General features: G+C 38.8%; 1 protein-coding gene and 1 long non-coding RNA gene across 3 annotated transcripts; one reads left to right on the plus strand and one right to left on the minus strand.

Annotated features, from left to right (window-relative positions):
• Positions 1-199: 199 nt before the first annotated feature.
• Positions 200-27,901, minus strand: LOC148675653 (uncharacterized). Of its 2 annotated transcripts, none has more exons than XM_088644517.1 (17): positions 27,601-27,901; positions 20,450-20,740; positions 19,660-19,902; positions 18,590-18,688; positions 17,589-17,657; positions 13,807-13,968; positions 12,823-12,975; positions 11,391-11,555; positions 10,407-10,559; positions 8,987-9,139; positions 8,005-8,157; positions 6,573-6,737; positions 5,589-5,741; positions 4,169-4,321; positions 2,707-2,913; positions 1,282-1,434; positions 200-644 (listed from the first exon to the last, which is right to left on the minus strand). In XM_088644517.1, the coding sequence occupies exons 1-17, from the start codon at positions 27,656-27,658 to the stop codon at positions 640-642; spliced, it is 2,535 nt and encodes an 844-aa protein (XP_088500643.1). In that variant the 5' UTR covers positions 27,659-27,901; the 3' UTR covers positions 200-639. The 2 variants fall into 2 exon arrangements, with proteins under 2 accessions (XP_088500643.1, XP_088500644.1); XM_088644518.1 differs by lacking the exon at positions 27,601-27,901 and adding an exon at positions 26,983-27,065.
• On the plus strand, positions 7,466-13,937 carry LOC148675654 (uncharacterized). The gene is made up of 4 exons (XR_015941125.1): positions 7,466-7,524; positions 8,041-9,926; positions 10,443-12,342; positions 13,855-13,937. It is a non-coding gene; the product is annotated as an uncharacterized LOC148675654 (long non-coding RNA).
• Positions 27,902-27,904: the final 3 nt, after the last annotated feature.

Genomic DNA, 27,904 nt, shown 5'->3' on the forward strand with positions numbered 1-27,904 from the left:
AACAATTTGAAATTGGAAGAGTAAATTGTGACAGTTCCTGACCAATTGTTTAGGAAATAAACAATTTACAATCATACACAAGTTCTAAATAAACAATATATAGAATTTATAGATATAACATTAAAACATGCATAACAAACTCAATAGAATATATTTCTGAAACAATATGAGGGGGGAAAAAGACTGTCAGGAGTCTGTCTCAGAAGTTAAAAGAAGTTTTTATTTCATGCGCATGGGAGCAAAACACACAGAGATGCTCTGTGTTTTTTTCTCAAAGTAATTAAACTAGAACAGTCCTTACTTATCTTTCTGTTATCTATTACGCTTCCATGTGGTTACAAGAAGTTCCAAAATCACACATCCCTATTTGCTAAAGCTAACCTCTTTTAACACAACTGGTTACTTAGGTTCGTAGCACACCATTCCTATATAACGGTTTATAATTACATAGTAGCCCTTGTGTCCAGCTTTCTTCCAGTTCAGTTCAAACCAGTTCTGAATGTCCATCTTATAATATATTGCATCTTCTGCAGGAAAAAGTGTGTACAAAGTTTAGAGACCCTCTCAACATGTCATTTTGCTTGGATCTGGCCACAGGGAAGATGTGTGGGGAGATCTCAGTTCGTCCAGGCTATAGCTTCACACTAGGATATTCAGGATATCAAGAAAAGACAAAGAACAGGAAGCCCAATATCAAAATCATTTAAAGTCTAATAAAGGAGAGAATTGTTTCATACGGTGCTGTTTTTACAAAGTGTGTGCATGGTACATTACAAACTTCTGCTTATACTCCAAATATGTTAAAAAATATTAACTACTTCAATTACATAAATTGGAATGCACCTATATATATTCAGCTGAAAGAAAATGAGAGATATTTAACATTTGCAGATCTTTCTCTGTTAAATGTTACAATATTATCAAATATTGTATTCGTAACAGGAAAGTTTTGAGACAAAGAGCATATTTGTTGAATGTTTTAATGTAAGCACCCAGATTCTTCTCATATATTCTTACAGTCTAAGGACATCAGAAACTAACCCTGTCTGATTGTGTTACTGCAAATGGAATTGTTGAGTTTGCTGGGGGTTGGGTGTTTATCTTACTTTTCAGGTCCCTTAATATCTCCTGAGTCACTAATTTCTACCATCTGATTTTCTTGGATCAGAATGGCATTATGACGTTGATGCTGCTGACTGGACATTCTTCTCTGCTTAGACATACTGAATGAAGACATACTGGTTCTTTTCATATTTTCTTAAACAGACAGCAGAAACTCACCCACTGGTTTTGGTGGTAGTTTTGGCGTTAATTGAGGTTTATCTTCCTCCTCAGGTGCCTTTGTATCTGCTGAGTCACCTCTTTCCCCAGCTGATGGTCTTGGATCAGGATGGCTTGATGCTGTTGGTGCTGCTGGCTGGACAGTCTTCTCTGCTTAGAGACAAAAATTCCCAAATCATGATTTAGTCCTCTCTCACTGTTTAATACAGAAGGACTATGTGAGTTGTGCGTTTTACTACTGTTGTGCCAAACAAAGGGCATCAGCCGAGAGTTTGTGTGCTGAAAGGCATCTTTATTTCATATGCATATGGGAGTCTTTCTCTTGTACGCAAGACAACACTTACAGTGCTCTTTTATACAGTGAAACAAATGATACAAGATACACTCCCCCATGAATCTCTGCTTGCACTGTGGCTATATATGGTCATTCTAGAAAGCTGACCAGTACTTATATTTTCTTTACTGCTGGCTCTGTGACAAGCAGCCCCTTCTGCCTCGACCTGAATAAACCATTTGTTCCAGGAGAGATCCCTCGGTCATTTTCCTGACAACTATGCCAGCTATACGTAAAGATACAGTGTGGTATATAATCTTTTTAAAAAAGGCATCCTGAGACGGAGTTAGTAAAATATAAAGAAATAAATAAATAGCCAACAAGATATAATACAAACGTTTAGTTAATTCCCTTAGTATCAATTACAAAAGTGACAAGAAGGCATCATGTCAGAAGTTTGGAAGTGTGGAAAGCATATCAGTTACAAAAGGAAGTGCTCTAATCTGTGCACTGCTGGTTAAACTATGACACCGGTGATCAACAAATGAGAATATGCAGAGCCCTCCATAAATACTGGAACAGTGATGTCAGATTTAATATTTCTGCTATATACTCACCTATTCGGACTTGAGATTAAAAGATTCATTTTCATTTCAGCTCTGTCAGATATTATTTGTGGGTATCTCTGTGCTTATATATTACACTATTTTAAGAAGCATAATCTTTTTGTTTTGGGGAACATGTCAAAATCCTATGCGAAGAGAGGTTCAGATATAGATCAAAGAAATGCTCAGTTGACACCCCAGGTAGGGTTAGTGTTAGCATGCAAACACAAGTTTTAAGCTCAGCGCTGGATTTTGGGGCCCAAGTCAGGGTTAGGACGCATGTTTTTTTGCTCCTACAGTATGTGCAAAGTATTGCATTGTTAATAGTAATGACTAGTACATGAATTTGAGTGTATACACTTAATCTATGAAGAAAATAGATTCAACATTTGCACATTTTCTTCTTCTGTTGTTTGATGTTACAATATTATCAAACACTGTATTTGAAACAGATTTAAAATTTTGAACCACAAAGCTGGTTACCTGTTCTTAATGAGCACATACTGGTTCTTTTCCTATTTTCTTAAACAGACAGCAGAAACTCACCCACTGGTTTTGGTGGTAGATTTGGCCTTACTGGTTTTGGTGGTAGTTGTGGCCTTACTGGTTTTGGTGGTAGTTTTGGCGTTAATTGAGGTTTATCTTCCTCCTCAGGTGCCTTTGTATCTGCTGAGTCACCTCTTTCCCCAGCTGATGGTCTTGGATCAGGATGGCTTGATGCTGTTGGTGCTGCTGGCCGGACAGTCTTCTCTGCTTAGAGACAAAAATTCCCAAATCATGATTTAGTCCTCTCTCACTGTTTAATATAGAAGGACTATGAGAGTTGTGCCAGTTTTAGTATCAATTCCAAAAGTAAGAAAAAGGCATCATGTCAGAAGGATGGAAGTGTGGAAAGCACAGAATGTGTCCGACAGTGTTTGTTTTTAACACATGAGCACATGGTTCTAATCTGTGAACTGCTCCCCCTGCTATCAGTGTACCCTGGAATGCACTGAAATCCATTGCAGCAAACATTTGAGAGAATGAAAAGAAAGATAATCTGTCATTTTTTAACAACTCTAAAAACCTCTGGTTCTTACAGCAGATACTGTATATGGTATTTCATTTTAATGCTCTCAGCTTCTCTGATATATGCCTTGGTCGCTTGTATCAGCCACTCTCCTCTCGGTTAGTAATTTCAGCCTCAGCCAGCTGTACCAACATCCCCTGCTCTCCTTTGTCTAGGCCTGACAAAACCTGACTTTTAGAGCTGTGCCTGTTTTAGTATCAACTACAAACGTGACAAGAAGGCATCATGTCAGAAGTTTGGAAGTGTGGAAAGCGTATCAGCTACAAAAGGAAGTGCTCTAATCTGTGCACTGCTGGTTAAACTATGACACCGGTGATCAACAAATGAGAATATGCAGAGCCCTCCATAAATACTGGAACAGTGATGTCAGATGTAATATTTCTGCTGTATACTCACCTATTCAGACTTGAGATTAAAAGATTAATTTTCATTTCAGCTCTGTCAGATATTATTTGTGGGTATCACTGTGCTTATATATTACACAATTTTAAGAAGCATCATCTTTTTGTTTTGGGGAACATGTCAAAATCCTATGCGAAGAGAGGTTCAGATATAGATCAAAGAAATGCTCAGTTGACACCCCAGGTAGGGTTAGTGTTAGCATGCAAACACAATTTAGACAAGTTTTAAGCTCAGCGCTGGATTTTGGGGCCCAAGTCAGGGTTAGGACGCATGTGTTTTTGCTCCTACAGTATGTGCAAAGTATTGCATTGTTAATAGTAATGACTAGTACATGAATTTGAGTGTATACACTTAATCTATGAAGAAAATAGATTCAACATTTGCACATTTTCTTCTTCTGTTGTTTGATGTTACAATATTATCAAACACTGTATTTGTAACAGATTTAAAATTTTGAACCACAAAGCTGGTTACCTGTTCTTAATGAAGACATACTGGTTCTTTTCCTATTTTCTTAAACAGACAGCAGAAACTCACCCACTGGTTTTGGTGGTAGTTTTGGCCTTAATTGAGGTTTATCTTCCTCCTCAGGTGCCTTTGTATCTGCTGAGTCACCTCTTTCCCCAGCTGATGGTCTTGGATCAGGATGGCTTGATGCTGTTGGTGCTGCTGGCTGGACAGTCTTCTCTGCTTAGAGACAAAAATTCCCAAATCATGATTTAGTCCTCTCTCACTGTTTAATATAGAAGGACTATGAGAGTTGTGCCAGTTTTAGTATCAATTCCAAAAGTAAGAAAAAGGCATCATGTCAGAAGGATGGAAATGTGGAAAGCACAGAATGTGTCCGACAGTGTTTGTTTTTAACACATGAGCACATGGTTCTAATCTGTGAACTGCTCCCCCTGCTATCAGTGTACCCTGGAATGCACTGAAATCCATTGCAGCAAACATTTGAGAGAATGAAAAGAAAGATAATCTGTCATTTTTTAACAACTCTAAAAACCTCTGGTTCTTACAGCAGATACTGTATATGGTATTTCATTTTAATGCTCTCAGCTTCTCTGATATATGCCTTGGTCGCTTGTATCAGCCACTCTCCTCTCGGTTAGTAATTTCAGCCTCAGCCAGCTGTACCAACATCCCCTGCTCTCCTTTGTCTAGGCCTGACAAAACCTGACTTGAACTCAGTCCTGACTGAAGTGCTCAGTGGCTATAAATATAATGACAAGATACAGGTGTCCTTTATACCACAGTGACATGCCAAAGTTATCAAAGTTTCCTGTGTTTGATGGAATATTATCAGATGTTATATCTTTCTCAAATCTGAATATTGTGTGCCAACGTTTATAGTAGGTTCTTTCAATCATTAGAGGTGGCGTCTATTGTTTCCTTATATATTGTAATATAGTCATCAGAGACTCGCCCTCTGGTGGTGGCTGTGCTGTTATTGGTTGGATAGTTGCTGGTCATTTTGGGGGTTTATCCTGCTTATATATTACACCATTTTAAGAAGCATAATCTTTTTGTTTTGGGGAACATGTCAAAATCCTATGCGAAGAGAGGTTCAGATATAGATCAAAGAAATGCTCAGTTGACACCCCAGGTAGGGTTAGTGTTAGCATGCAAACACAATTTAGACAAGTTTTAAGCTCAGCGCTGGATTTTGGGGCCCAAGTCAGGGTTAGGACGCATGTGTTTTTGCTCCTACAGTATGTGCAAAGTATTGCATTGTTAATAGTAATGACTAGTACATGAATTTGAGTGTATACACTTAATCTATGAAGAAAATAGATTCAACATTTGCACATTTTCTTCTTCTGTTGTTTGATGTTACAATATTATCAAACACTGTATTTGTAACAGATTTAAAATTTTGAACCACAAAGCTGGTTACCTGTTCTTAATGAAGACATACTGGTTCTTTTCCTATTTTCTTAAACAGACAGCAGAAACTCACCCACTGGTTTTGGTGGTAGTTTTGGCGTTAATTGAGGTTTATCTTCCTCCTCAGGTGCCTTTGTATCTGCTGAGTCACTTCTTTCCCCAGCTGATGGTCTTGGATCCGGATGGCTTGATGGTGTTGGTGCTGCTGGCTGGACAGTCTTCTCTGCTTGCATAGACAAACATGTCCAAATCATGATTTAGTCCTCTCTCACTGTTTAATACAGAAGGATTATTAGAGCTGTGCCTGTTTTAGTATCAACTACAAACGTGACAAGAAGGCGTCATGTCAGAAGTTTGGAAGTGTGGAAAGCGTATCAGCTACAAAAGGAAGTGCTCTAATCTGTGCACTGCTGGTTAAACTATGACACCGGTGATCAACAAATGAGAATATGCAGAGCCCTCCATAAATACTGGAACAGTGATGTCAGATTTAATATTTCTGCTGTATACTCACCTATTCAGACTTGAGATTAAAAGATTAATTTTCATTTCAGCTCTGTCAGATATTATTTGTGGGTATCACTGTGCTTATATATTACACCATTTTAAGAAGCATCATCTTTTTGTTTTGGGGAACATGTCAAAATCCTATGCGAAGAGAGGTTCAGATATAGATCAAAGAAATGCTCAGTTGACACCCCAGGTAGGGTTAGTGTTAGCATGCAAACACAATTTAGACAAGTTTTAAGCTCAGCGCTGGATTTTGGGGCCCAAGTCAGGGTTAGGACGCATGTTTTTTTGCTCCTACAGTATGTGCAAAGTATTGCATTGTTAATAGTAATGACTAGTACATGAATTTGAGTGTATACACTTAATCTATGAAGAAAATAGATTCAACATTTGCACATTTTCTTCTTCTGTTGTTTGATGTTACAATATTATCAAACACTGTATTTGTAACAGATTTAAAATTTTGAACCACAAAGCTGGTTACCTGTTCTTAATGAAGACATACTGGTTCTTTTCCTATTTTCTTAAACAGACAGCAGAAACTCACCCACTGGTTTTGGTGGTAGTTTTGGTGGTAGTTTTGGCGTTAATTGAGGTTTATCTTCCTCCTCAGGTGCCTTTGTATCTGCTGAGTCACCTCTTTCCCCAGCTGATGGTCTTGGATCAGGATGGCTTGATGCTGTTGGTGCTGCTGGCTGGACAGTCTTCTCTGCTTAGAGACAAAAATTCCCAAATCATGATTTAGTCCTCTCTCACTGTTTAATATAGAAGGACTATGAGAGTTGTGCCAGTTTTAATATCAATTCCAAAAGTAAGAAAAAGGCATCATGTCAGAAGGATGGAAGTGTGGAAAGCACAGAATGTGTCCGACAGTGTTTGTTTTTAACACATGAGCACATGGTTCTAATCTGTGAACTGCTCCCTCTGCTATCAGTGTACCCTGGAATGCACTGAAATCCATTGCAGCAAACATTTGAGAGAATGAAAAGAAAGATAATCTGTCATTTTTTAACAATTCTAAAAACCTCTGGTTCTTACAGCAGATACTGTATATGGTATTTCATTTTAATGCTCTCAGCTTCTCTGATATATGCCTTGGTCGCTTGTATCAGCCACTCTCCTCTCGGTTAGTAATTTCAGCCTCAGCCAGCTGTACCAACATCCCCTGCTCTCCTTTGTCTAGGCCTGACAAAACCTGACTTGAACTGAGTCCTGACTGAAGTGCTCAGTGGCTATAAATATAATGACAAGATACAGGTGTCCTTTATACCACAGTGACATGCCAAAGTTATCAAAGTTTCCTGTGTTTGATGGAATATTATCAGATGTTATATCTTTCTCAAATCTGAATATTGTGTGCCAACGTTTATAGTAGGTTCTTTCAATCATTAGAGGTGGCGTCTATTGTTTCCTTATATATTCTAATATAGACATCAGAGACTCACCCTCTGGTGGTGGCTGTGCTGTTATTGGTTGGATAGTTGCTGGTCGTTTTGGGGGTTTATCCTGCTTATATATTACACCATTTTAAGAAGCATAATCTTTTTGTTTTGGGGAACATGTCAAAATCCTATGCGAAGAGAGGTTCAGATATAGATCAAAGAAATGCTCAGTTGACACTCCAGGTAGGGTTAGTGTTAGCATGCAAACACAATTTAGACAAGTTTTAAGCTCAGCGCTGGATTTTGGGGCCCAAGTCAGGGTTAGGACGCATGTTTTTTTGCTCCTACAGTATGCGCAAAGTATTGGATTGTTAACAGTAATGACTAGTACATGAATTTGAGTGTATACACTTAATCTATGAAGAAAATAGATTCAACATTTGCACATTTTCTTCTTCTGTTGTTTGATGTTACAATATTATCAAACACTGTATTTGTAACAGATTTAAAATTTTGAACCACAAAGCTGGTTACCTGTTCTTAATGAAGACATACTGGTTCTTTTCCTATTTTCTTAAACAGACAGCAGAAACTCACCCACTGGTTTTGGTGGTAGTTTTGGCGTTAATTGAGGTTTATCTTCCTCCTCAGGTGCCTTTGTGTCTGCTGAGTCACCTCTTTCCCCAGCTGATGGTCTTGGATCAGGATGGCTTGATGCTGTTGGTGCTGCTGGCTGGACAGTCTTCTCTGCTTAGAGACAAAAATTCCCAAATCATGATTTAGTCCTCTCTCACTGTTTAATATAGAAGGACTATGAGAGTTGTGCCAGTTTTAATATCAATTCCAAAAGTAAGAAAAAGGCATCATGTCAGAAGTTTGGAAGTGTGGAAAGCGAATCAGCTACAAAAGGAAGTGCTCTAATCTGTGTACTGCTGGTTAAACTATGACACCGGTGATCAACAAATGAGAATATGCAGAGCCCTCCATAAATACTGGAACAGTGATGTCAGATTTAATATTTCTGCTGTATACTCACCTATTCAGACTTGAGATTAAAAGATTAATTTTCATTTCAGCTCTGTCAGATATTATTTGTGGGTATCACTGTGCTTATATATTACACCATTTTAAGAAGCATCATCTTTTTGTTTTGGGGAACATGTCAAAATCCTATGCGAAGAGAGGTTCAGATATAGATCAAAGAAATGCTCAGTTGACACCCCAGGTAGGGTTAGTGTTAGCATGCAAACACAATTTAGACAAGTGTTAAGCTCAGCGCTGGATTTTGGGGCCCAAGTCAGGGTTAGGATGCATGTGTTTTTGCTCCTACAGTATGTGCAAAGTATTGCATTGTTAATAGTAATGACTAGTACATGAATTTGAGTGTATACACTTAATCTATGAAGAAAATAGATTCAACATTTGCACATTTTCTTCTTCTGTTGTTTGATGTTACAATATTATCAAACACTGTATTTGTAACAGATTTAAAATTTTGAACCACAAAGCTGGTTACCTGTTCTTAATGAAGACATACTGGTTCTTTTCCTATTTTCTTAAACAGACAGCAGAAACTCACCCACTGGTTTTGGTGGTAGTTTTGGCGTTAATTGAGGTTTATCTTCCTCCTCAGGTGCCTTTGTGTCTGCTGAGTCACCTCTTTCCCCAGCTGATGGTCTTGGATCAGGATGGCTTGATGCTGTTGGTGCTGCTGGCTGGACAGTCTTCTCTGCTTAGAGACAAAAATTCCCAAATCATGATTTAGTCCTCTCTCACTGTTTAATATAGAAGGACTATGAGAGTTGTGCCAGTTTTAATATCAATTCCAAAAGTAAGAAAAAGGCATCATGTCAGAAGGATGGAAGTGTGGAAAGCACAGAATGTGTCCGACAGTGTTTGTTTTTAACACATGAGCACATGGTTCTAATCTGTGAACTGCTCCCTCTGCTATCAGTGTACCCTGGAATGCACTGAAATCCATTGCAGCAAACATTTGAGAGAATGAAAAGAAAGATAATCTGTCATTTTTCAACAATTCTAAAAACCTCTGGTTCTTACAGCAGATACTGTATATGGTATTTCATTTTAATGCTCTCAGCTTCTCTGATATATGCCTTGGTCGCTTGTATCAGCCACTCTCCTCTCGGTTAGTAATTTCAGCCTCAGCCAGCTGTACCAACATCCCCTGCTCTCCTTTGTCTAGGCCTGACAAAACCTGACTTGAACTCAGTCCTGACTGAAGTGCTCAGTGGCTATAAATATAATGACAAGATACAGGTGTCCTTTATACCACAGTGACATGCCAAAGTTATCAAAGTTTCCTGTGTTTGATGGAATATTATCAGATGTTATATCTTTCTCAAATCTGAATATTGTGTGCCAACGTTTATAGTAGGTTCTTTCAATCATTAGAGGTGGCGTCTATTGTTTCCTTATATATTGTAATATAGACAACAGAGACTCGCCCTCTGGTGGTGGCTGTGCTGTTATTGGTTGGATAGTTGCTGGTCGTTTTGGGGGTTTATCCTGCTTATATATTACACCATTTTAAGAAGCATAATCTTTTTGTTTTGGGGAACATGTCAAAATCCTATGCGAAGAGAGGCTCAGATATAGATCAAAGAAATGCTCAGTTGACACCCCAGGTAGGGTTAGTGTTAGCATGCAAACACAATTTAGACAAGTTTTAAGCTCAGCGCTGGATTTTGGGGCCCAAGTCAGGGTTAGGACGCATGTTTGTTTGCTCCTACAGTATGCGCAAAGTATTGCATTGTTAACAGTAATGACTAGTACATGAATTTGAGTGTATACACTTAATCTATGAAGAAAATGGATTCAACATTTGCACATTTTCTTCTTCTTTTGTTTGATGTTACAATATTATCAAACACTGTATTTGTAACAGATTTAAAATTTTGAACCACAAAGTTGGTTACCTGTTCTTAATGAAGACATACTGGTTCTTTTCCTATTTTCTTAAACAGACAGCAGAAACTCACCCACTGGTTTTGGTGGTAGTTTTGGCGTTAATTGAGGTTTATCTTCCTCCTCAGGTGCCTTTGTATCTGCTGAGTCACTTCTTTCCCCAGCTGATGGTCTTGGATCCAGATGGCTTGATGGTGTTGGTGCTGCTGGCTGGACAGTCTTCTCTGCTTACATAGACAAACATGTCCAAATCATGATTTAGTCCTCTCTCACTGTTTAATATAGAAGGACTATGAGAGTTGTGCCAGTTTTAGTATCAATTCCAAAAGTAAGAAAAAGGCATCATGTCAGAAGTTTGGAAGTGTGGAAAGCGAATCAGCTACAAAAGGAAGTGCTCTAATCTGTGTACTGCTGGTTAAACTATGACACTGGTGATCAACAAATGAGAATATGCAGAGCCCTCCATAAATACTGGAACAGTGATGTCAGATTTAATATTTCTGCTGTATACTCACCTATTCAGACTTGAGATTAAAAGATTAATTTTCATTTCAGCTCTGTCAGATATTATTTGTGGGTATCACTGTGTTTATACATTACACCATTTTAAGAAGCATCATCTTTTTGTTTTGGGGAACATGTCAAAATCCTATGCGAAGAGAGGTTCAGATATAGATCAAAGAAATGCTCAGTTGACACCCCAGGTAGGGTTAGTGTTAGCATGCAAAGACAATTTAGACAAGTTTTAAGCTCAGCGCTGGATTTTGGGGCCCAAGTCAGGGTTAGGACGCATGTGTTTTTGCTCCTACAGTATGTGCAAAGTATTGCATTGTTAATAGTAATGACTAGTACATGAATTTGAGTGTATACACTTAATCTATGAAGAAAATAGATTCAACATTTGCACATTTTCTTCTTCTGTTGTTTGATGTTACAATATTATCAAACACTGTATTTGTAACAAATTTAAAATTTTGAACCACAAAGCTGGTTACCTGTTCTTACTGAAGACATACTGGTTCTTTTCCTATTTTCTTAAACAGACAGCAGGAACTCACCCACTGGTTTTGGTGGTGGTTTTGGTGGTAGTTTTGGCGTTAATTGAGGTTTATCTTCCTCCTCAGGTGCCTTTGTATCTGCTGAGTCACCTCTTTCCCCAGCTGATGGTCTTGGATCAGGATGGCTTGATGCTGTTGGTGCTGCTGGCTGGACAGTCTTCTCTGCTTAGAGACAAAAATTCCCAAATCATGATTTAGTCCTCTCTCACTGTTTAATATAGAAGGACTATGAGAGTTGTGCCAGTTTTAATATCAATTCCAAAAGTAAGAAAAAGGCATCATGTCAGAAGGATGGAAGTGTGGAAAGCACAGAATGTGTCCGACAGTGTTTGTTTTTAACACATGAGCACATGGTTCTAATCTGTGAACTGCTCCCTCTGCTATCAGTGTACCCTGGAATGCACTGAAATCCATTGCAGCAAACATTTGAGAGAATGAAAAGAAAGATAATCTGTCATTTTTTAACAATTCTAAAAACCTCTGGTTCTTACAGCAGATACTGTATATGGTATTTCATTTTAATGCTCTCAGCTTCTCTGATATATGCCTTGGTCGCTTGTATCAGCCACTCTCCTCTCGGTTAGTAATTTCAGCCTCAGCCAGCTGTACCAACATCCCCTGCTCTCCTTTGTCTAGGCCTGACAAAACCTGACTTGAACTGAGTCCTGACTGAAGTGCTCAGTGGCTATAAATATAATGACAAGATACAGGTGTCCTTTATACCACAGTGACATGCCAAAGTTATCAAAGTTTCCTGTGTTTGATGGAATATTATCAGATGTTATATCTTTCTCAAATCTGAATATTGTGTGCCAACGTTTATAGTAGGTTCTTTCAATCATTAGAGGTGGAGTCTATTGTTTCCTTATATATTGTAATATAGACAACAGAGACTCGCCCTCTGGTGGTGGCTGTGCTGTTATTGGTTGGATAGTTGCTGGTCGTTTTGGGGGTTTATCCTGCTTATATATTACACCATTTTAAGAAGCATAATCTTTTTGTTTTGGGGAACATGTCAAAATCCTATGCGAAGAGAGGTTCAGATATAGATCAAAGAAATGCTCAGTTGACACCCCAGGTAGGGTTAGTGTTAGCATGCAAACACAATTTAGACAAGTGTTAAGCTCAGCGCTGGATTTTGGGGCCCAAGTCAGGGTTAGGACGCATGTTTTTTTGCTCCTACAGTATGCGCAAAGTATTGCATTGTTAACAGTAATGACTAGTACATGAATTTGAGTGTATACACTTAATCTATGAAGAAAATAGATTCAACATTTGCACATTTTCTTCTTCTGTTGTTTGATGTTACAATATTATCAAACACTGTATTTGTAACAGATTTAAAATTTTGAACCACAAAGCTGGTTACCTGTTCTTAATGAAGACATACTGGTTCTTTTCCTATTTTCTTAAACAGACAGCAGAAACTCACCCACTGGTTTTGGTGGTAGTTTTGGCGTTAATTGAGGTTTATCTTCCTCCTCAGGTGCCTCTGTATCTGCTGAGTCACTTCTTTCCCCAGCTGATGGTCTTGGATCCGGATGGCTTGATGGTGTTGGTGCTGCTGGCTGGACAGTCTTCTCTGCTTACATAGACAAACATGTCCAAATCATGATTTAGTCCTTTCTCACTGTTTAATATAGAAGGACTATGAGAGTTGTGCCAATTTTAGTATCAATTCCAAAAGTAAGAAAAAGGCATCATGTCAGAAGGATGGAAGTGTGGAAAGCGTATCAGCTACAAAAGGAAGTGCTCTAATCTGTGCACTGCTGGTTAAACTATGACACCGGTGATCAACAAATGAGAATATGCAGAGCCCTCCATAAATACTGGAACAGTGATGTCAGATTTAATATTTCTGCTGTATACTCACCTATTCAGACTTGAGATTAAAAGATTAATTTTCATTTCAGCTCTCTCAGATATTATTTGTGGGTATCACTGTGCTTATATATTACACCATTTTAAGAAGCATAATCTTTTTGTTTTGGGGAACATGTCAAAATCCTATGCGAAGAGAGGTTCAGATATAGATCAAAGAAATGCTCAGTTGACACCCCAGGTAGGGTTAGTGTTAGAATGCAAACACAATTTAGACAAGTGTTAAGCTCAGCGCTGGATTTTGGGGCCCAAGTCAGGGTTAGGACGCATGTGTTTTTGCTCCTACAGTATGTGCAAAGTATTGCATTGTTAATAGTAATGACTACTACATGAATTTGAGTGTATACACTTAATCTATGAAGAAAATAGATTCAACATTTGCACATTTTCTTCTTCTGTTGTTTGATGTTACAATATTATCAAACACTGTATTTGTAACAGATTTAAAATTTTGAACCACAAAGCTGGTTACCTGTTCTTAATGAAGACATACTGGTTCTTTTCCTATTTTCTTAAACAGACAGCAGAAACTCACCCACTGGTTTTGGTGGTGGTTTTGGTGGTAGTTTTGGCGTTAATTGAGGTTTATCTTCCTCCTCAGGTGCCTTTGTATCTGCTGAGTCACCTCTTTCCCCAGATGATGGTCTTGGATCTGGATGGCTTGATGCTGTTGGTGCTGCTGGCTTGACAGTCTTCTCTGCTTAGAGACAAAAATTCCCAAATCATGATTTAGTCCTCTCTCACTGTTTAATATAGAAGGACTATGAGAGTTGTGCCAGTTTTAATATCAATTCCAAAAGTAAGAAAAAGGCATCATGTCAGAAGGATGGAAGTGTGGAAAGCACAGAATGTGTCCGACAGTGTTTGTTTTTAACACATGAGCACATGGTTCTACTCTGTGAACTGCTCCCTCTGCTATCAGTGTACCCTGGAATGCACTGAAATCCATTGCAGCAAACATTTGAGAGAATGAAAAGAAAGATAATCTGTCATTTTTTAACAATTCTAAAAACCTCTGGTTCTTACAGCAGATACTGTATATGGTATTTCATTTTAATGCTCTCAGCTTCTCTGATATATGCCTTGGTCGCTTGTATCAGCCACTCTCCTCTCAGTTAGTAATTTCAGCCTCAGCCAGCTGTACCAACATCCCCTGCTCTCCTTTGTCTAGGCCTGACAAAACCTGACTTGAACTGAGTCCTGACTGAAGTGCTCAGTGGCTATAAATATAATGACAAGATACAGGTGTCCTTTATACCACAGTGACATGCCAAAGTTATCAAAGTTTCCTGTGTTTGATGGAATATTATCAGATGTTATATCTTTCTCAAATCTGAATATTGTGTGCCAACGTTTATAGTAGGTTCTTTCAATCATTAGAGGTGGCGTCTATTGTTTCCTTATATATTGTAATATAGACATCAGAGACTCGCCCTCTGGTGGTGGCTGTGCTGTTATTGGTTGGATAGTTGCTGGTCGTGTTGGGGGTTTATCCTGCTTATATATTACACCATTTTAAGAAGCATAATCTTTTTGTTTTGGAGAACATGTCAAAATCCTATGCGAAGAGAGGTTCAGATATAGATCACAGAAATGCTCAGTTGACACCCCAGGTAGGGTTAGTGTTAGCATGCAAACACAACTTTAGTCCTCTCTCACTGTTTAATATAGAAGGACTATGAGAGTTTTAGTATTAATTCCAAAAGTAAGAAAAAGGCATCATGTCAGAAGGATGGAAGTGTGGAAGAGAAGATACTGTCTTCAACATTTCGTACAAATGTGAGCACTGGCCTAGTACAAATGTCCAGTTTTGTAGGCTTGATTCATTAATGTGATAACTGGTTTCTTCTTATGTATCCTTAGACAGACAGTCTTCTCTCACTGTTTAATACAGAAGGACTCTGATAGAAATTCTCATCATGATTAAATCATGAATTAGCCCCATCATACATTTTCTAACCACTGTTTCCAAGTACTGTTTATTAGTAGGTATCATCAAGGCTTGCAACACTTTTCTTAGTTATGCCCAGCTGCCATTGCTACTCCAGTGTTTCTCTTGAATAATAAGAAAGACAAAAGATTTTGATTTGACTCTGATGAGAAAAGTAATGTTCTTGTCACTCATTTTGAATTGGTACAATCTCCTCAGCTGCTTGTCTAGGTACTCAAAGAACTCGAGTGACTGAATCATAAGGAGTGTTAAAAAATAAGCAAAGAAGTGGGAAAAGACAGAGTATGCAGCAGCTAACCCTAACCGTAACCCAGGAGAGGACATGGACACTAGGGACTCAGAGCAGAGGAGGAAGGCCCCCTCCCCCATACCCAAAGCTGGACTGGCAGACAAACAGGGTTGGGGTGGGGGGAGTGCATCGACGGACCACATGGTTGGACAATCCACTGAAGGACAGCCGGGCAATAGGGATGCCAAAGACTACACAGAATGTATTTGCTGTAGCACAATGAGGCCAAGTAGCTGAAAGGGGCTTCTTTCGAAGAACGACGATGCTGGACTGCTCTTCTGGCACATTTGGTTCTGGTAACTGTGGTTACCACATGAGGTTCTTCACGAGCTCTGTGTGTGTGTGTGCTTCTTGAGGGTAACTGTGTCACGTGTTCTGTGAGTTGGCTGGGCCCTGATAGGAACCGCTGTGTCATGGGGAGATGTGTTTGTGTGGCAGGTAGATTGAACAACCATAATTAAATGGGGTGTTATGCAGAATGACTGTCTTGCTTGCTCTGTTGGTGACTGGTGGTTCCGGAAGAGCCTGTTGTGAAGGGTGGGGAGATACACCTCTTTTTTGACTTGTTAATTCAAGCGCCCCACCTCCACCCCATCTCCACCTTTGCAGCTGCCCCTTGGTGAGGTCCTGTCCCCTGTCCTTCTCCTATGGCAAGGAGGCTGCCTCTTAGACAAAAGGGTTAACACAGAATTTCTTGGACATTTTTATTTCTTGTGAAAGTACATTTGTGTTGTCTTCTGGTGCTCCGCCTGCTGCTGTTAAATAATGAAAATTAGCAAGTTAAAACTGAAATTGCAGTTTATTATCCATGAAATGCACCATTTAAAAAGTATAAGAGATAATACTATGTTTATTTCTTTCATCATTATTTGATGAGGGAATGCAAGGACTTTTTAATTATTCTATTCTGGTCTATGTTTTCATAACAAAGGGTTTTCAGATCGAGACCAAAAATTGATGAATATTCCAAATATCTTTTTTTCCTAACAAAGTTATGCATATTATGTTTTTGTTTTATTGTATTATAATATAATGCTTTTTTATATTATTGTATATACAGTATATTAGTTATATTATCAAGGGAATTTGAATTTCAACTTGAATCCTGTTTTTCAATGCATTAGAAATAGAAAATAAATGACTATTTTTGATGATTAATTTGGAGATTGTGACTTTCCTCAGAGCTTCATCAATGCTTGATAATGCTCTAGAAGGGAATAGTACAACAGCAAGAAAGAACAAGTGGAACAATGGAACAAGTAAAGATTTATCCTCTGTAGAAAGGAAAAAAGACACAATGTTTCAGTTGTGAAACTTCTTCAGCTGACACCTGAAGACCGAGGTGAATGAATAAATCTTTATCTGTGTCTTTGCAGCGTACACGTCCTGACGCAGCTCCCTACTTGAACTGGAACACTGTATCTATTTCTCACTTCCTCTTATGCATCATCTCCCTCAGTAAACTGAGAATGAATAAGATCGTTCTTAATCATGAATCATGAAACTACTTTGCTACTTTATTTATTTTTGTATATAATTGTAAAAATTTAAGATGTAGTTTGAATATATTGCTTTTCACAATTTCTCCAATCTTTACAGTCACACATACTGTCACGCCCAGTACACCTAGAGGGCGCTCTACTTCTCTCCTGTTCCTAGTATCCTGTGATTATTCATGTCTTTCTGGTGTGTCTTGTTGTGTAGCCTATTTACTTCCTGCTTCTGGTCTGCTTCTCGCTCAGCACTGGCGTTCGGATGTCCTGAGACCCGCCTAGCACCAGGTCACTCCTGTCCATAGCCTGAGGGCATAGGTTTCTATACGGCATTTCCTGAACAGCTGAGCCCGGGCTAACCCCCGTCTCGCTGCTACGCATAGGGTCTATTTTCGCTCTACTGCCATTCCACGGTTTGTTCCTTCAGACATCTGTGACACATACACTGGACTGAGAGAAAAAAAAGCTCCTGGAAGTCCTAAACTTTTGCCGTTCACTGTAAAAAATGTGCCATTTATGACATCAGTGCAAACACAGTTCTTTAAAATAGACTGTGTCTACTGAAGAAGAAATCAAGACCTGACCTGAGTCATTGTTAGATTGCATAAGTAACTCCTTCTCTTTAGGCTGTTCATCAGACCGTTCAGCATTACCTGAAAAAGAGAATCATAAGAGTAATAATGTGACCAACTTAAATGAACAATGTCAGTACTGTGGCATCTGGTGATTGCTCTTATGACTAGAATGCATTGGTTCCCATTTGGGCAGCAAAAGATTTCAGATTTAATACAGGGTTACTGAACTGCGTATCAGAGAGATATTAGTTCTGTAGTTAGAAGATATTAGTTGTGCCATGTTGCTTTTTACTATCCTCTGTAACTGAATTCTGTTTTTCACAATTCTGCCTAAGAGGTTAAGCGTGGTCTGTAGAGTTTCCCCTGCTCCTCACTGTGTTAAACTTTTCAGATCTCTGTGAGAGCTGTGTGATTTTCTGATTAAAGAATGTAAATTCTATCCTGTCTTACCACTGGAAAATGCTTTAACACTAAGGTGCACAGCACTAGATAGTGTAGGCATTTCATTCCCACATAGAATACTCACACAGGGTGGTACAGACTGGAGTCAGTATTCTGTAGTTAGTGGTACGTGTTAAGAAGCATATTTAATACTTTGGTGTTAATTTGACTGGCAGAGAAAATGGTAATTTCTATAAGAATAAGAACATAATGCCTTTCTAATAGCCAAGAGAATGTGGTTATTCCAATGGTTACCTGCAGTCAAAAAGAATCTGATCTTTCCTTTTGGAAAATAAAAACAGTGATGTGGTTTTTGACACAATCTGGACTACTCAACATTTAATCATGTTTGTCACAATAATGCAAATGTTTTCTAAACTGCCTGTAAGATTTTTACAACCATATAAACACTTAAAAATAACAAAGTAAAATGTTCTTGTTTTGTTTGTCTTTGGAGATCTTGGAGAAATGTATTTATTCTATTATGCGGTAAGACATCAAGTCTTATACCAGTTGAGTTGGTTTTCAATGGCACTCAGCACTCACAGTAAATAATGAAGAGAACATACCTTTTTTATAAAAATAACAGGATACTATTATTGCTATTATTACTAAGACTGCACAGGATCCTACAGCAATGGATGCAAGACTCCAGGTTGGAAGGTTGTCTGAGAAACAAGCAAAATTAATTAGCATTGGGCATGAACACACGAAACAAATCAAATTTCTAATCTCACATATAAAGCAGAACTATGTAAAAGACATCAGAAAATCTGGGAGAGCCACGGCAGACAACTTCCTTGCTCTTATTGTGATTCAAGTTGTGCCATTAATATTCATTCCCACAATTCATAGTCTGCTTGTTCTTAAAAGAACACAAGAACTCAGAAAGTGTACTTTGTAAGATGCATATAGACATGTGGTAAGATCCATCTAACAATGTAAAAATATTGTAAAAACAATTAAACTCCTGAACACAGTGTACTGCATCTTTCATAAAAGATGTTCATTTGTTCAGGCAGTCCTTAAATAAGTGATATACTGTATTAAATCATTCAAACTCTTGCTCCACTTAAAAATAGTTTTTTTCTATATACAAAAATACCAAACAGTCCATGCTTCCTGCACTTACATTGCACATGAATTATTTATTGTCCCCAGTAAAGGGGACAGGAATGTGACTGTCTGTTTTACTTTGTTTTTTTAACAGTTCTTAATTGTGATGTACAAGTATAGACAAATAATGATATAGTTATACACATGCCTACAGTAACACACATGTAGCACTTTAGATACGAATTTTATGTAAAAAATGCATTTTTATGTACAACATAAGTCGACAAGTGACCATTTGTCTTACAACTTTTTGAAAATATAAAAGTTATTTTAGCGTGTAATAAGTAAGACATAAAAAGGTATAATCACAAAGAAAAACAACTACTAAACATAATATTCAACAATGTACTGATTTAAACTACTGAACATGTCTGAAAAAGACAACACTGAGGTGTAAGAATATAAAACCCTTGATTTTAGTGAGATAGATTGTCCTGATATCCGTATTAACAAAACAATTTGCATATCAGTAGTCTGAGTACCAGTTCTGTCAGAAATATAAACTAAAAAAATGAAATCTTACCTCTTCTAATGCAGTTTGTAATTTTAATAGGGTCACTCCTGGCTTCACTCCTTTCATTGCTGGCAATACATATGTATTCTGTGTCATCAGTCTCATTTCTCAGTTTCTGAATAATCGACCCGTCTTCAATTTTGCTTCTAGTGCTGCTCCATCTGTAAGTGGTGTCTGTACTTTTTGCCTTGCACTCTAAAATCACTTCAGAGTCGGTAACCGTGCAATTCACTACTGGTTTAGGTACTCGGGCTGTGGGCAGAACAAAGCATTTGTGACACTTTAGAAACATTAAAAGTTGTGATTTTGATGTTAAGGAAAGTATTTTCTCATTTTGTGAAAGTAATTGTAAAAGTTCACATGCACATCTAAGAGATAAAGTGCATAGGAGAACAAATGGGTTTTATAGTTTCTGTTTAATGATACTTTTGGAAAATAGGATGGAATTTATGTGAAAAATCATCAATAGGAATCTTTTGCACTGGATCAAGATGCTATTGCTTCAGAAGTGAACCCTAGTTTATTACCCTAACCTACTGTATCTAACATACTTACTCTGAACTGGAATTCTGGGGGAAATATTTGATCAAATTTTAATTTTTACTCAAAAAAGACGTATTCCAAGTAAGAATTATGTAAACCATCCCATCACTTTAATTTAGTAAGACAAGACAACGTGAAGCTGCGGACTGTGAAAAAGTGCAGGTATTTGCAGGTATTCATGTCAGCTCTTCTGATATTCTTGTGTACGGTACTGTAAGTGCCCAAGCTCAATAATATGAAAGCAGTTGTTACTTACTGAATATTTCTAGAGAAATCTTTTCTGTGAGTGTTCTGGCAGTAACCTGCAGCTCAGCGGAGTATTCCCCTTTGTCTTCAGATGTCAGTGTGTAAATTGTTAGAGATCCATCACTGCAGTTCAGGCTCACTCGACCTCTATAGATGCCATAGTATTGTGCTTTACCATTGCTCTTGATGCATTCCGCAATTTTGTCTGCATTATATTTCCATAATATTTCATCCCAAGAACTGTTAACCTTTAAGTGAATGCTTTCACCCATAAATCCTTCCCGATGTGATGATACTTCACCTTAGTTGAAAAAGAGAGAAACGTTCATCACCACCTCGCTATTCTTAGTTTTGTACCTGTCAGACAATTGCATACTGTGTATGCCTTTATCAATACTATGAAACCAGCTTAAACATACTTTACTTGCAATAGATCTATGAGAATTTGTACTGTTTCTTTGTACTGTTCTGTCAGTAAGTGACTCTGAATTTTATTGTATGTAATGGGTAGAATCATAGACTGAAATAAATGGGATACTACAAATGATAATAGTCTGGTCTATGGATGCACTGGTGATACTGGGAGATGAAAAGAACCTGGAGCAAGTTAATAAGTGGTCTAGCAACCATTATCAAGTTCAAGTTTGTTTGTCAGTCCAGCCATATACAAGTACAGAGGAGCGAGATCTCGTTCTCCAGGTCTACGGTGTGAATACAGACAGACACTGACAAAGACAATGCTGTAGACAATATAGACACAGACACTTCTGACAAGGTACATAGTGCAATGTGCATAGTGCACTTTACTTTACAGGATTGTGCGGAGAATTAATTAGACAATATGCCTGACATTAGGCAAAAAATAACTAAGTTTCCAGATTTGGAGTAGGTGCAGTAGGTACCAGGGTGTTGAGGAGCCTGACAGCCTGTGGAAAAAAGCTGTTATGGAGTCTGGTGGAGCTGGCCCGTATACTGCGATACCTTTTACCAGATGGTAGGAGGGCAAAGAAGTTGCAGGAGGGGTGGGAGGGATCGTCATCAATACTGGAGGCTTTGTGTGTGCAGCGTTTGTGGTAGATGTCCTGAATGGATGGAAGAGAGGCTCCAATGTTTCCTGCTGTATTGACAATTCGTTACAGGGATTTGCGGTCTGAGACCTTACAATTCCCAAGCCAAACAATGATACAGTTTGTCAAGATGCTCCCGATGGTACCTCTATGGAATGTGGATAGTATTGGGGGGGGGGGGGGGGGGTTTGCCCTTCTCAGTCACCACAGGAAGAGGAGACATTGTTGTGCTTTTTTAGCTAGGGATGTGGTGTTGATGGTCCAAGTGAGGTCATTTGTGATATGCACACCAAAAAACTTAGTACTTCTAGCTGTCTCCACAGGGGAGCCGTTGATGTGCAGTGGAGAGTGATCAGCACGGGTCCTCCTGAAGTCAGTTATCACCTCTTTTGTCTTATCAACATTCAGAGACAGATTGTTGTTTAAGCACCAGTCCGCTAGTTGCTCCACCTCCTCTCTGTATGGTGCCTCATCATTGTTACTAATGAGGCCCACCACTGTCGTTTCATCAGCAAACTTGATTATGTCATTTGCACGGTGCTTAGCAGTCCAGTCATGAGTCATCAGTGTGAACAGGAGTGGGCTGAGTATACATCCCTGGGGGGTCCCAATGTTCAGTATCGTGGTACTAAAGACGTTATTTCCTATCCGGACTGTCTGAGGTCTCTCAGTCAGAAAGTCCAGGAGGACTGAAGGAGGGGGTGTTGCATCATGGCTGACAGGCACCCTCCGATGGTGAAATAGGGTGGCAGTTGGTGGTACCTCACTCTCTGTGGGATGTCGTGCTGAAAGCAGTGCATGGGTAGCCGGGAGTGGGACATTTTGGCACTGCCAAGACCCTGCAAGTCTCCACTTCTACTGGGGACAGTGTCACCGGGATGTGGAGAATTTCTGCTGGACTTGTGATGTGTGCCTAGCACAGAAAGGTCCTCCTGACTGTTCCCGCGCCCCTCTACATCAGCATCAGGTGGGGGCTCCCATGGCGCAGTTGGGGATCCATGTGCTGGGCATTCCCTCATTCGGATTCCGGCAACCGTTTCATCCTGGTGGCCATTGACCATTTTACAAAGTGGCCCAAAGCATATGCCCTTCCGGACCAGAGCACCACCACCGGAGCGGACACACTGCTGGAGGCACAAGAAGAGCTACACAGTGACCATGGGGTGCAACTTTGAGTCCCAAGTTTTAAGCCTGTTGTGCCAGTGCCTGGGGATAATTTTTTTTCACTTTTTTCCTTGCTGTCTATGGGATAATTGTTTGGGGTGTAAATGTAATAGACATATCATCAAAGGAGGTATTCTGCTTGAAATTTGTTAGAGTGCATTGAAACAGCCAAATTATTGAATAGACCTTCGATGGTGATGTGTTTTTCCCGGGAAGGTGGTTCTGCCACAGACACTAAGGCAGAAGGTAATTAGTACACCAACCAAAAGTCCTTTGGCAAAAAAATCAAAGGTGGCAGAAGTTACAGACACCGCTAATTTGGCGATTTTGGAAGCGATACAAAATCTTACAAACGTTTCGACTCTCAGGACAAGAAGCTCCTAAATGTACATGAGCCAATTAAACAGAACACCGCGATAGTGGTTTCACTGCTGCGGAACTGAAAGATTGTAAATCAAAAATCTCAGATTTAGAAAATGACTCAGCCTACTTCAAAATGAAAACAGAGATTTAAAGAAAATATGTTTGGAACAGGAGAGATACAAACGCGGATGGGGTCTCTGGCTAAAAGGGCTGAAAGAAGAGAACTCTGAAAACACCAGAGAAAAGGTGATTGAGATACTAAGTCGGATTGCTCCTGAGTACTCTACAAAATTTCCAGAGGTTGTGGACACAGTTTATGGGATGGGAAGAAGAGAGGACTACAAACAACGACAAGTCAATATAGCTATAACCTGTAGCTTATATCAATGGCCGCCCTGTTTCGGCTAAAGAAGAATCCTCTGTTTGTTATCGAATTTAGTATAACTGAGGATGGTAAAAAAAAAAGAGTCGGGGACACTTAATTCCGCTTCATTCTACTACCTTGTTATTCTAGGCGTAAGACTTTTTTGTTCTTTACTGTTCAAATGGTTATGTTCTTTGTTCTTTGTCCTAATGAAAACTCAATTATCTTTTATGTCCTTAAACGTTAGGGGATTTAAAAATGCTGTTAAACAAAAAAGCCATGTTCCTGTTCTGCAAAGAACAAAAAGCCAACCTTATATTCCTACATGAATCTCACTCTACAGCAGAGGATGTTCAGTTTTGGAGCAATCATTGGGGTGATTCAATCATGGATCCTGCTGGTGAGCAGGGGGTGCGATTTTATGTAATAATTGTGTGGATCAAGTTATACACTGTAAGACAGATGGAAATGGTCATTGGGCTGTAATTGTTTTAGCTTTAGATGATTGTTTTTTATCTTGGCCAATATATATGGTTACAATAATCTTAAACAGAACAAAAATCTGATGGAAGAAACCCTTCAAATAATAAATCATCTAAAAATACAATTTCCAACTGACAAACTAATTATAGGAATTGACTTTAACATATGTCCTGATGAATGCCTTGACAGAGATCCTTTTTAATACGACTACCCCCATAAAACTACTTTGCTAATTACTTTGCTGACACTTTAGGAGTTGTCACGCCCTCTCCAGCCAGAGGGCGCTCCTTCTCTGTCCTGTCCCTAGTTTCCTGTTCTTTGCTGTCCTTCTCTCTGGGGCTATATATTTCCGGGTCACTTATTCTGCTTCGCTCAGCATTGACGTTCGGATGTCCTGAGACCCGCCTAGCACCAGGTCGCCGCTCCGTCCATGGCCTAAGGGCACAGGTTTCTATATGACACTCCAGAACTCTTTGCACTGCTGAGCCCGGGCTAACTCCCCATTCCGCCTCTTCGCATAGGGTCTTTTTCCACTCTCCTGCCATTCCACAATTCGTCCTTTCCGACATCCGTGACAGAATGCGGAGCCATCTCCGATCACACAAGCGTCGCTTTTTTGTCTTGCCGCAGTTTTTTCTTTTTCTTTGGTCTTTTTTTCAGTTCTTCTATTCTAATCGCTGGATGCTACACCTGACTTCCATGCCTGTGAGCGGGTCCTGTGCCTGGCTCTCCTCGGGCAGATCACTCCGATATCAGTGATAGGATGTTGAGCTTTTTCCCAGGTTTCCTATTCTCATTGCTGGATATCACTCCAAGCATCTGTGTCTGTGAACGGGTTTTGTGCCTGGATCTCCTCGGGTTGTTCATTCCGATATCAGTGATAGAATGTTGAAAGTGTTTTGCCCAGTTTGCTGTATTTTTCCTGTGTTTTTGTCTTTTTATTTTTGTTTTTTGTTTGGTGTTTTGATTTTTCCCCTTCTATTTGGTCCCCCTGTTCCCTGTTTCTGAGAACCTTTGGTTCCCATCTGTTTTTTGTAGTTTGTCATCCTGGTCTCCCAGGTTTATGTTTGTTGTGGTTTGTGCTTGTGTACTTGTCTTTTTTTTGTTTTAAGTCTCCAGAGCTCTACCTGACCCCCTCTTCCTTTACCCAATAAAGGTTTATTTACCCTGGAGGAGAGGGCAGCTCTCAGCCATGGACTCCCAGAGGTTTCCTTTCAGTTAAATGAGGTTTTTCCTCCCCCCAGTGCTGTGCAGCTCACTTATTTGTATGGGCGTCAGGAGCCCCCCATGAAGTGGGGGGTACTGTCACGCCCTCTGCAGCTACCCAGCTCCTGTGCTTTGCTCTCCTTCCGGTGTCTCTCTCTCTCTGGGGCTATATATTTCGGGTCACTTATTCTGCTTCGCTCAGCATTGACGTTCGGATGTCCTGATTGAAACTGCCCGGTAGATAAATCTGCAGATACTTTCTGTTTAAACCAAAATAATTCTACCAAATAAGGAGATATCTCTTTGTAGTCAGCTATTAAGCCTACTGTAGCTTGAGTTTTGGAAACGTTGTTGGCTAGAGAATGTTTAATCCTATCCTCTACATTTTTATTTATACAAATCCCCAAGTATCTGACTTCAGATTTAATTCGTAGTGTTTGAATTTATACAAGTTGGTTATCATAAATCATCATTATTTCACATTTTTTAAAGTTTAAAGATAATCCTGAAGCATTTGAAAATGTCTTAATAGTTTCAATTGCCAAAAATACCTGATCTTTATCTTTTAGAAATATTGTTTTATCGTCTGCCATTTGGCTAATAATAATAGGAGTGCCCATGGCATTCAACGGCTTGATGTTACTGTTTTTGATTAGGATTGCTAATGTTTCTGCAGCCAATATAAATAATAACGGAGAAATGGGACAACCTTGTCTAACTCCCCGATGTGGAATCGTGGTGACATTCCATTACTAAGAGAAACCGAACTGTCAATGTTATTCTATAGTAATTGAATTATTATAATATATTTAGAGCCAAAACCAACATTTTGTAAGGTTTGACCAATAAACGGATATTCCAGTCTGTCAAAAGCCTTGTAAAAATCGAAGACTTGTTAAACCGTCATCCGATATGAAGTTTTGATGATCTAACAAGTCCAACACTAAACGTATATTATGAATGTTCCTTCCTTTTATAAATCCTGATTGAGTCTCACTTATTACTTGCGATTATTACTATTTTTACAGAGTAAGAAGTGGACGTAAGCATAGGTGGTCCACTGCATCTGTGACTTGGATTAAGTGGTCCGCGGTTTTCATAGAACTTCGAGAACCACAGAGGACATAAAGTTGAAGCATAGAAAAATGCAAAAATTACATGTACATCTAAAACATACAATTAAAAAATACAGTAATAATATAATCCCTTATATAATACTTATGTGGTGCGTTTATGTCCAGGCCTGTAATATAATGTATCCATTTATGAGTGCAATGAGTGTGAGTGGTGGGAGTCTCAACCTGCATTAACTCACTAACATATTTAAGGAAACATGGAGGTACTGTATGTGCAATTTGTTCTGGTTTAATTCAGATTTCTACCTGTATTTCAATAGATGGAATTAATTTGAATCTGTTTATAACCACTTTGAATTTAAACCTACTACTACCGAGAGCTGATAAGCAGCGTAGACAGTTGAGGATAATTAATGAGAGACAAAGCGCAGGTCCAGACAATGAGTGTGGGAAGATTTCCTACAATACCCTACGGGATTAATAAAGTCTTATCTATCTATGTAGATTAGTTATATGACATTTTTAACTTGTGTTTTCAGATGTCCTTGTTTTACAAATCATCCCCTTTCTGTGGAAAAAATCTACTATTCCCATTCCAAAAACTGCCAGACTAACAACCACCATCTCACAGAAACTCGCAGTTTACACAGAAACTCTCAAAGAATTTAAATGTGACACCATAACTTCACAGAATAGGTCCTAGACATCTTAACATAGGTCTGACATTTACTATACTTCCACTGAATCATAATAATAATAATAATGTTTCTTTATTAGCCCTATACAATTTCTTGCATTAGGAATTAATCTTTTCACATACCCCAGCTTTTCTCCATGGAGACACAGACAGGGAGAGAAGCTTGGGGTCAGAGCGCAGGGTCTGCCATTGAACAGCACCCCTGAGCAAGGCAAACACATAGACATCTCAATAAGTTTGTTGATGACACAGCCCTGGTTAGGTTATTAAAATACCAAGAAAATAATGGGCCCATTCAAAATGATTTTAATAAATGGTGTAATGAGTTCTCTTTGAACTTTGAACACAGGAATGTTTTAGGAAAAATCCAACACCCCTCAGACCTGCTGTATTAATGGTCAGAAGGTCAATTACTTGGGACTGGATTCATAGACACGAAGATGTGATAGATACTGTGATTCTTAGGGAACTCAAGATAGAAGCGATTTCAAGATATATGGAATTATTTTCACACTTTTCTAGAAGTATTGAAAGTGTCTCAACATATTGTCTCACTTGTTGATTTGGCAACTTCAGTTTTGTTGATTATGATAATTGGGAAAACCTACTTCAATTTCTTCAGCACAAGTAGGTAATGCTGTATGTCTCTTCATTTAAATGGTGTCTTAATGTGAATCTGACTTGGTACAATTCTAGTTTAAACATCACATAATGTAAAATAAAACATCATATCAAACTTACCAGTAGTGAGGTTCATGTGCAGAACAAACAATGCAACAAGAAAACAGGGTTTCTCCATGTTTTCGTCTCTGGTTCCCTCAGCTCTTCACAGATAATAACGGACTTCGGAATCCTGATTTTACTTCTTACCGTAATAACTGTAGTGAATGCTCCAATGAAATGTCTGGTTTGACAGGTAAAGAAAATTAAAAGGTGTTCTAGGTGGCATTTTATTTCTGTTAATGTATTTTTTTCCCTCTAATTGTTAGTACGCACCCCAAATCAAATCTTAGGGAGTGTAATACATTTTCCTAATGTTATTCAA

This window comes from Lepisosteus platostomus, chromosome 2 (assembly GCF_059453375.1).
Source record: "Lepisosteus platostomus isolate fLepPlt1 chromosome 2, fLepPlt1.hap1, whole genome shotgun sequence".
Lineage (NCBI taxonomy): Eukaryota > Metazoa > Chordata > Actinopteri > Semionotiformes > Lepisosteidae > Lepisosteus > Lepisosteus platostomus.

What these genes read in the sequence shown, in the direction of transcription:
- LOC148675653 (XM_088644517.1), bottom strand. Translation starts at nt 27,658, where the DNA reads ATGGAGAAACCCTGTTTTCTTGTTGCATTGTTTGTTCTGCACATGAAC. An exon ending in GATTTCTCTAGAAATATTCA is followed by an intron (nt 19,903 to 20,449) that starts GTAAGTAACAAC and finishes TTCTGCCCACAG; the next exon opens with CCCGAGTACCTAAACCAGTA. An exon ending in ACTACCACCAAAACCAGTGG is followed by an intron (nt 11,556 to 12,822) that starts GTGAGTTTCTGC and finishes TTTGTCTCTAAG; the next exon opens with CAGAGAAGACTGTCCAGCCA.